General features: G+C 31.8%; 2 protein-coding genes across 9 annotated transcripts in view; both read right to left on the bottom strand.

Moving 5' to 3' along the window:
- Nucleotides 1-2,533: 2,533 nt before the first annotated feature.
- On the bottom strand, nucleotides 2,534-5,120 carry LOC136341636 (probable inactive tRNA-specific adenosine deaminase-like protein 3). Of its 2 annotated transcripts, none has more exons than XM_066286828.1 (2): nucleotides 4,717-5,120; nucleotides 2,534-3,681 (listed from the first exon to the last, which is right to left on the bottom strand). In XM_066286828.1, exon 2 carries the CDS (start codon nucleotides 3,630-3,632, stop codon nucleotides 2,619-2,621), a length of 1,014 nt encoding a protein of 337 aa, XP_066142925.1. In that variant the 5' UTR covers nucleotides 3,633-3,681; nucleotides 4,717-5,120; the 3' UTR covers nucleotides 2,534-2,618. The 2 variants fall into 2 exon arrangements, with proteins under 2 accessions (XP_066142925.1, XP_066142924.1); XM_066286827.1 differs by having other exon boundaries at nucleotides 2,534-3,684; nucleotides 4,717-5,093.
- A 1,363-nt stretch (nucleotides 5,121-6,483) lies between these two features.
- Nucleotides 6,484-10,261, bottom strand: part of fra (frazzled) — a 34,747-nt gene continuing 30,969 nt past the window's right edge. For 6 of the 7 annotated variants that reach the window (XM_066286818.1, XM_066286821.1, XM_066286819.1 and 3 more), the window contains one exon: nucleotides 6,484-10,186. In XM_066286818.1, the coding sequence (XP_066142915.1) occupies nucleotides 9,948-10,186 (239 nt within the window). In that variant the 3' untranslated portion in view covers nucleotides 6,484-9,947. The remainder of the gene's footprint in view (nucleotides 10,187-10,261) is intronic. The other variant, XR_010732521.1, reaches the window with a different exon arrangement.

The following is a 10,261-nucleotide window of genomic DNA, read 5'->3' as shown; positions in this document are numbered from 1 at the left end:
GAGCAAAAGTATTTGTTCTTTTTTGAAACTAAATGTGATTATTTTCCAGATTTTACGTTTTGAATATTTGTTTTAAATCTTGATGTGCGCTTTGAAGTGCAAAAAGGTAAGAACTTAAAAATAGTCCCATGAAACTAAATCTGGTGCTCCTACAGGCCATGCATTTAACTAATAACTATAAGCATTTTCGATCTTGAAAAATTAAGAAATATAAGAGAATTTCGATCTAGTATTTCAGACTAGAAAAAAAGTTTAGTCTACAAGCGTTCCGACGTCAAAAATTTACTAAATTAGGAATAATCACATAAAGTTACATTTGATGACCATTGAAGAAATAAGCCAAATATCTAATTTTTCTACTTCTAAATAGTAACCATGTGCTTTTTTCTTTTGAGGAAATTTATATCAGCATGGTGAGACGAAAAATATTAAATATTGGGAAGCATCAAGCGAATTTAGACCTGGTGCCTACAGGCAAAATTGAAGATTTCCGTGTTTTCCACTAATATCATGCGGTGCCTAAATACTGTGTATTATTCAATGGTTATATCTGTCCTTGAATGCGCCGCTCGGGTTTGATCGCCATAATATAACAATTACAAAGTTTAAAACAGAAGCAGTATAAAAAAAATTGTGACGTATGATGAGTTTAAAGCTGAATTTGCCCCTGAAACAATAAATTACAAGCACGTATTACTTTTAAATATGATTTCCCTTGACAGACAGGGGGTTTGTCTTGACGTGGTCACTTCGTTGAAGATAGTAAATGAACGATTAGCTCTTTTAACTTACTGAGCCACGTTAACTTTGTTTCAATGACAACGTGGTAGAGGAATGAATTTGGTTGTGCTGAACTTGACTTGTTTGGTGTTTCTCTGGATCATTTTCGGTGGCAATTATAGAGATCGCTATATTTGGTAGCGTCCTTTCCACGTTAACAATTTTCTTGAAAAATTATTTTTATTGAGCATTTCTTATCGGGTATACCACATAATAATGAATAACGTGGGAATCTGGTAAATGACACGAAATACAAAGTTGGTTACGGGATAAAAATTGCGCATTTTAGAGCCTAACAAAAAGATGAGATATTAAAACAATGCGGTCTTGGATTTTTTAAACTGAATTCTGAACTTCTTTTTAAAACTAAGTTATGTGTGACTAGAGGACAACCTTATTAACGTTCCTAGAGCTATCTGGATCCCTGGCAATTACTCAGTTGGACAACGGACTGAAGTTTGAGAACTATATATGGGTGTAGTGGGGAAAATAGGGTATTTCAAAAACCATAAATTACTAAGAAAATTCTAAACAATTTTACACCTGTTTATTATCAGACAACTCCTACTTGCATAGTGATTTAAAGCGTTTAGAGAACCTTACAGATTTTCAGGAAACATGTGATAATCCACTCAAGCTTTAGCGCACATTATTTGGGACACCTAGTATAAAAGAGGGCACATCAGTTCAAGTAACATTCATTAAATGTTTAAGTTAAATTTTACAAGTAACATGTTCTATTGCATAAGAACTGGACAGTAACTTGAAAATAAAAATATCAATAAGAAAAACATTTAAATTAAACAACCTGCGGGAAAAACATTAATTTTTGTGGGTCAGCAAATGTTCAGTATTGAGTTTGATTTAGTAATGTAACATGTAGATAATTGAATACTGAACTATGAGGCAACTTGCTGGTAATAACGAAATTGCGTGCGTCATAACTATATGACCCGTGTAAATTGCATAATATTATTTTTCCTGTATAAAAATTGAAAATCAATACACATTCCTCAATCCCAATTCTTTTTGAATAATTGAATACATATTTTTAAAAAATTATTAATATTAGGAATTTTACTATTTATTAAAATTAACAGGGCATCTTACGCAGTTATCCATTACCATACTACACTATCAAATCCCAACATTGTTATGTAATCATACCTAAGACCAGTCATATAATCCTGAGAGTACCAATATATCCACTTCACATTGTTGACTTGAACATTTCTATTTCAATCAACACTAGAGACCTATCTCTACCGAAAACCTATGCAAAACTATCTGATGCAGGCATATAAGAAAAAAGCAAAACAACTTGTAAATCTGATAATTTCAAGCCAAATAATAGTTCTTTAATAATAGTACTGGGTTTATTCGACAATAAATTTTACACCGTAGTAACAAAAAACATATTTAACCTATTTAGCATATAAGTAGTTACCTGTTTTGGTTTAATTTGAACAACAGATTAGAAGTCAATAAAAATCATCAGCACCTTCACCTTCAGAGATTCAAATATGTAAGTATTTCTGTTAAAGTGCAATCGCGGTAAGATAAAATTTAATCAGAATTTTTTTCAAATCAAGAACATAACTAAATAATCATCAGTTGATACTTTACTTTATACCTACAACTCTAGAGAAATAACTTATTGGTAAGATCTTGCAGGAATACTGAATGAAACAACTTTTCAATGGACAAATTTTATTTAATGAATTTCTCCATTTGGGATAAATAAAAACAATAATTTAAAATGGGACACATTATATTTTGGCCTATCAATCAATCTAGGGAATCGCTTCACTTTGATTGATGTCTATTTGCAAAAAACATCACAACAATCCGCACTCTTGTTCAAATAACTTGGCGAATACCTCATAATGATGATTCAAGTTTTTCACTGTATGGATCTTGCACAAAGTGCCCAGGCCTCCATTTGAACTACTTACACCATAGAAGACCCTGTTGATCCGACTGTGGACTAAACCCATGGCACACATAATACAAGGTTCATGAGTGCAATAAGCATAATACCCAGTGCATAAATAAGGCCCATCTGTGGGTTCAATAAGTTCGTTTTTCCTTTTGAACTTTGAAGCTCCAAATATTGCGTCGGGAAACTTAATTTTAACATAATTTAACAACTCTGGATGGAAACCTGAGAGATCCAGTTGATCAGCAGTATTCCCACTCTGTGTTTTTGCTACATTGTCAATGGCCACCATAGGAGGATGTTTGCAGGGATTATTTTGTGTATCAGAAAAGCCAAAAGCAACTGCAGAATCAATTTTTGGGTCAACTATAACTACCCCCGAGGCACGAATACTAAGCTTGAGTTGTTTGGCTTGAGTGGCAACTAATATTGCCATCCTCATATAATATTCATGCTTTTCAATCTCAGAGCTGCTAAATAAGGTATTAGTTGATAGCTTTTCAATGTATTTGTCTGGGTGAAAGTTGCACGGCCACAGCTCAAGCACTTTCAGATATTGTCTCCTAGTCCGTGGTGGTACTCTTGCAACTTTAACAAGTCTAAATTCATCACAAAGCAAATCAGTATCAAAACCCCTTGACTTTAACAAACATTGAATTTCATCTTTTGAAATCCTCTCTGAGGGCAATAAAATTACTTCCTTAGCTTTAATTCTCTTTAAGTGAGCCAATTCAGGAATGGGTAGGCAAGAATTTAACGTAACTACAACTTTTGAAGTTGTTTTCAGGTCCTTAATTCTGCCTACAAAGACTTTTGTTAATGGGGTGTCTTGTAGCAAATCATCTGAGAGTAATGGAAGTAGTTTTGATGTTGCAGAGAGATCAAGTTTAATTTTTTTGGGGTTTGAAGACATTGCAGTTAAGTGGCAGTGGTCCTAGTTTTCTGTAGTTCCAGTCCATGATCTACTGCAATAAAGCACTGTTTTATCACTGCACTTAAACTTAAAACAATTTGAGTAAATTTAACTTAAATTTGTGAATTTGAAACTTAAGATATTGCAAAATATGTTTAGAATAAATACTTATATACGAGATATGTCGAACAAATATAAGGTGCATTCCAATAGGGCTTTACATATTACTTTAATGTCAAATCATTAAAGTGCAAATAACTGTATACATACTATGTTAAGCACATTATTAATTCTAAAACTTCAGGAAAAAGATTGTAGAATTCTCCAAGTTAACAAGAATTTCATGTCCCTGCTAAACTAACTGGAACATTAGTTATTAAGCTCTTATCACCAGCAATTAGGTCTAGTTATTCATTTAATCATTTTTTGAAAATATCTAGTTATATCAATTTTGACCATAACAATGATTCAAACATGTGACCACATATGTACATTGTATAGGAAGTTAAAAAAAAAAACTACATGTGGGCTGCCCTCGTTTAGGGGTCAATATTTCATTAAAATGGGCATGTAAAACAAAAATTTGTTGCCATGTAATTTTGATATGTTCTTCACATACTCTGAGACACTTTGTAGATATAAATCCAAATTATTGAAATTTCATTAAGTTTCATATGGTCAAGTTTGTTTTTAACTAGTAAAAAGATTTGGAAATTGAAGTTTGTTTTTGGTTTCTTCTGTTGTTTTCCTGGAAGTTATATTTGTGATGATGTTATCAGTAATTCAATAATTTGGTCTTTAGTTTTTAACAATTAAATTTTATTTTAAAAAAATGCGCAATAGACAAAATATTCTATAAATCGTCAAAATACAATAATAGGCAAAATGCCAAGAGTAATGCTAAATTTACAGGGAAAACTGGTACTAGGTACTCAAAACTAAGGATATGTTGGTTTAGATACAAAAATCTTTAACTTGAGTAGTTCATTTAAATTATTACTGAAGCTGTAACCACTAAATAAATAATTGATCTTCGGTAAACATGAATCGTTTTATTAACGCGTAAATATTAGAAAAATCTTACCGCAGGCAAAAAGAATCAATGAGAGTCACAAAATCCATATTTGCTGCAACTTTGTTGTTAACTAATAATCGAAAATTAATGAACTGAATAATACCGATGAGTTGATTAATTATGCTCGCACGTGCAAAACTATGACGACGATGTATTTTTACTTTTCTATTGTGGTTAACTGATAATTAACACTATTTAAAGAAATGTAAAGTCTCTAAACATTTGGTAAATTATTAATATGAATTTTCAATTTGATGTCTAGATGTCAGATAGGACAACTGAATGTCATTACAAGCATTGACGCATGACATGAGCGTACTTGGAATATTTATAGGTGTAAAAAATGTAAACAAAAATACAATAAGTTTATAAATATTAACATTTGTGTAAAATTAGATACGATTAATATTAGGTAATAATGTTACAAAACTATAATTTACTATTTGCAATTTGCCAATTTTTTATTACTTAACTACTAGTTCACCTACTTCTGGGTAAGTGGGTTTTTGTTTGAGTAAATTTTCTATTCGAGCACAAGACATCTATACATTTTATCAGCTTACAATAATTTATAACGTGAACAGTTGATTTGAAAGTGAGTAGGCAATACCAAATTTAAATATCGAAAATTTAGGAAAAGAAACAAAAATAAAGAGGAACAAAGAGAATCAATGCACTGCCAAATTAGTATTTTCATAAGTGTTCCGCCAGGAGCAAACGCAAAGCTTAACAAATATTAGCGTCTGTCAAAGAAACGTAAACAAATAAAGAGGGGACACTAGAAGTTATTTAAGTATATGAATTTTTCTGTATTTTATATAAAAAAATAGATATATGATCTCACTAAACAAATTACGGGCTTATGTATTTTTTCTAGAATTTCTTATACCCATTTTTTCACGTAGTTTCTAGTTCGAAAATCTCACTTTCCTGATATTTTGAGTAGCGCTATAGCTTCTTTCAGCCGTCCAGAATAAATTAATTATAGGAATCTGGAGCGTAGACATATGTTCAATTCTCTTCACAATTTGCCTAAAACAGTTTTTATTAACTCAGAAACTTGCGATTGAATAATCCTTATAACTCAAACATTGAATACTTTTAATTAAACAGAGAAATGAAATATAACTTTCAAATTATTATACTTACCCGACCAACTCACAATATTTTTTATTTTGAACTTACAGAATTCGTCACTAAATGCAAGCTCTTGTTAGATGGACATTGCACAGATGAAAAGAGGTATCAAAAATTCATTATATACCTAACAAAATGAGACAACACCAAAGAAACTCTCACAGAGCGTGAATAATTTTATAACAACTACGTCCCCTACTTCAAGTAATCGAGCTAGACAGAACAAAATTCAATATTTCTTGCAAATACCAACATCAATAAATAATGTTGTTTTATTCTTTGCGGGCAATTTTAAGTGAAAATATTGAGGGTACAGAGATAAATTTAGAGAATCAACAAGAACTTTTAGAGGCCAAAGTCATGAAAATGGGTCAAACAGACTATAATTTATTGATGCAGTCTGTTATTGTGAAATTTGGTAGAATTGAACATTCGACGAAAAAGACTGAGGCAGATGATCCGTTTTAAAATAAAACAGTGTTATGTGGTTTTTACTTCAGTGAATATTATCAGGAGATTATTTGGGAAGAAAGAGAACGTTGAGGATGAGCTATTTTGAATTTTTTCATAAGTTTTTCTCAAATTTATGAAATATTTCAAACAGTATTCACCCCTCAAACTATTCTTAAATTAATAGAATTTCATAAAATCAAATTTAATTTATATTTCAGTCACATTTATAGTAGAATTACTTACAGTAAAAAAGTCTATTTTATAAAATATTTTCGGTCCTATGTACCTTTCAAAAAAAGGCATTGTTATTAGGCAGAATGGTTCGGTGACATTCTGATGCAAGAAAAGGCTCGCACACTGGCTGCACACCTTGTATATTCTATGTACCTTAATTATCGTAATTAATAAATATATTAATATTAAAGGTAAAAAAACTTTTACACATCACATGGTTACAGTTATAAAATATTTGAAGAGGGTATATTCAGTATTAATGTGGCTAGAATAAATGTCTAATTAGATCTCTCGGATAGAAATGAGTAGGACGCCATATTGAAACAGTTAGATAATTTTATGATAGCCTAAGCTTAAGTCAAGTGGTCCAATCGGAATTTTCTCTAGCTTACCAAAAAACCCTCCTCAAAGATGAAAATGGCATTCTATTACAATTCAAAAATGTACAAAGCGTAAATAAAGTATTCAATAAGTAGGTATTTTACAAGCGTTGGAAATATCAACATTTTGTACTACTGTATGAAAAAATAAAATGTAATTAAAGTAACGAAATTGTTGTTTTTACAATAATACAAAACATTCCTTAAAAAATGGTATATGTACAATATAGTTACACAACTTAATAATTAAAAATAAATTAAAAACTATGAAAGGTTGTTGCATTTTCTTGGCAGTTAAAAAACTGTGTCTTTTCTGAATGAAATTTTGAGCAACAATCCAAAATGCGGAAACAAAAAATGGCATTTATTTTTCATTTCGGTGTAAAATTTTTCACTGCGGCATGTTATGCATATCAGGGACGGTGTTAAGAGCGACTTTGATTTAATTAAAAACCTCAAAAAAAGTATCGCAATATACGTAAAGAATTCAGCATTATATAAAGAATTGCACACCCATTTTTTATGTACGTATATTGTTCCCTATTTATTTTGACATAGCGTTGTGAAGTTCGAATGATCAGTTAATTAACTAAAATCCAGTTAATCTTACCTTTAGCCTCAATACATGGCAGTTAAAACCTAAAATCACACATTGTCATACAAGTAATAAATCCCTCCCAGAAATCAATTGATGCGAAATAAATATTAAAGTGCGAAAATTGCCTAAAACGTAATTTTCCTCTTACACACTTATCAAATTCTATATTGAACTGTTTTGCTGACACATTTGTGAGATCATTTTCCCGTAATTTACAAACTTATTTGCGCCGTCTTTAATGCAAAAATAATTGAGGGAATTCTTCCGATTAAAACGGCAATTTCTTTGTCACCGTAATATGATCAATCTCAATTATTACATAAATCTATATACAAAAAAACAAATAGTTATTTAACTGTCGTTTCTATACAAAACACATGAGTCAGGTTCAAAATCACCCGATGAAAAATTCAGAGTTTTCGAGCTTCAATCATGTCTTGCAAAGAAGCAAAGGCTTATTACAGAAATCATACAGATTGTGCCACTCTTCTCGTCTCCAATTGCAATAAAACTATGAAAACAACTAAAGGGACAAACAAAACATGAAACGGTACAATTAAAAGTCAGTCTTTGGGTTATGCAGCAGAGCTCAAAAACGATCTAAAATTCCTTACGATTTAGTAGTAGGCACTTCGACGAAAAAATCACCATCAGTGATCGTTTGCAAGGAAAACACGGTCGTCTGCATGCAAAATCATTAACAAACACAGTACGGAAATTCTCACTATAGAAACAAAGAACCGAAAGCTAAATTTATGCGAAGGTGGTTTTGGTGTGGAGGTTCAAGGTTGAGTTTAATTTTTTATGTTTGCAATTAAGTAAACATTTCTAGATCTAGAAGTTGTTTTTCTTCTTATATCCAAGACAATTTTCAAACCATTACGTAGTTTGTTGCTTTCTATAGGAATTATCTATTAGACAAACTTGGCAATATTTTGAGCTGCGAGTCTCAAGGCCAAAATTATTAATTTGTTGTTAATTTTAACATTAAATTACTACTTATAGAAACTAAGGATTGATCCATAAATATCCCGGCACTGTTTGAATGTTCTTATAAAAATCTGCTCGGAGACACTACGAAAAATAAAAAAAAATCAATAAAAGCAGCTCCTGAAAACATCAGCAGATATTACGAATATTAAGGAATATGGCCCTAGTGGAAACAGCAATATCAGTAGTTATGTTTCTGTCTTCTTTATTTAATATATAGTCATATATAGAGAATATCAATAGACATGTACATACTGTCAATCCGTTTCGTAAGAAGTACGTTGTTATAGAGAATTTGTAGTTTTAGTTGCTTTAAAAGAACAAACGAATTAATATTTTATTATGTATTATTTTACCGCGTTTCCTACTACTACCTTGAGATTCGGATCGCATTTAAACCTGAAAATATTGATATATTCAAAATTGAAAGGGAACCCAAAACAAAAACAAAGTTCGATACGCCAAGGACATATTACATTACCACTTACGTTTATGAAATCGGACAGACTGTTCCGAAGACGCACGACGACCCGACAACATCCGAAAACAGTTATCAAAATGGTCTTTGAACTTCTCAAAAAATATCCACGTAACCGCGATCAAAAAACTGAGGAAATTTAGAGTATTTCTTGAAAATAACATTTACACAAGTTTATGACAAAAATGACGGATTTTCCGCACATTTTCTCACAATTTTGGTGGAAATATCTACCAAAACAATACGAAATTTGTTGTAAACAAAGCTTGAGTACCGAGATTGAGTTGATACTAGCTCCAACTATGGTTAAGCGCGATTACTACAAATTTGAAATTTTCGCGGGTACTTAAAATATTACATCGTAAAAATGAATTTTCTTCGGGATGGGGAGAAAAGAATGATTGGACCGGATTTCTGTTTTTCACACGCATATGAAATTGTTGCATTACCTTTTTCTAAAATCCTTCTACATGCTGTAATCTGCTCAAATTAAATACTTTACAGATATGTTGCCAAATTTATCATATGCTTCCGTGAGTTATGAATGAAACGTACATGCCACAACGTAATCACTATTATTTTCTGTATAGGGTGTCCCAGGAGCATTGGTACAAATAAATAATTTATATAAATATACTGCTTATTAAAAAATTACTTGTTTCTACATTCTACATGGCATTTAAGCAATGTATTTTAAGCAAGCAATTATGTAATGCGTAAATTCTCACAATGTTGCAATTAAGCACCCTGTAAAATAAACAATATCAATTGTTTGCTAAAGCATGTTTTACTTCAACTGGAAGATTTACTGACTTTCTAGAAAATTCAGTGTACTCCAATACTAAAAAACAAGGCCAATTAATTTCCACTGTAAATCAGCAAAATCTGACACCAAACATTTAAAAAAATCCCCCAGAACCTTGACATCTCCAAACCACAAATCCACCTTGCTTAATCCACACGCTAGAACCTAACATTCAAACTCATTAGCCGTGATGGCATTCAGTGTGAGCATCAACCCTTCCAAATTGGCCATCTCCTGGTTGAGCTCCTCTGTGGAGTGTGAGGGTTGCAACCGTTGCACCTCCTCCGCGGTGTGAGGAGGTGGATTGGAGGCGCTGATGCGTGACGGAGGTGTCCCCGTCAGCGTACTCGAACTACCCGACGGTGGTTTTTTGTAAGGAGATGAAGTTGTAGGCCGAACGGTTACTAAGTTGAGATTATATGATGAATAATTGTGAACTAAATTCGTATTGTATCGCCTCGGTATTTCCGGTTTTAGGC

This window comes from Euwallacea fornicatus, chromosome 10, assembly GCF_040115645.1.
Source record: "Euwallacea fornicatus isolate EFF26 chromosome 10, ASM4011564v1, whole genome shotgun sequence".
NCBI lineage: Eukaryota > Metazoa > Arthropoda > Insecta > Coleoptera > Curculionidae > Euwallacea > Euwallacea fornicatus.
The sequence above is the reverse complement of the archived record's forward strand: the minus strand, read 5'-3'. Positions and strand labels throughout refer to the sequence as shown.

What these genes read in the sequence shown, in the direction of transcription:
- LOC136341636 (XM_066286828.1), bottom strand. Translation starts at nt 3,632, where the DNA reads ATGTCTTCAAACCCCAAAAAAATTAAACTTGATCTCTCTGCAACATCA.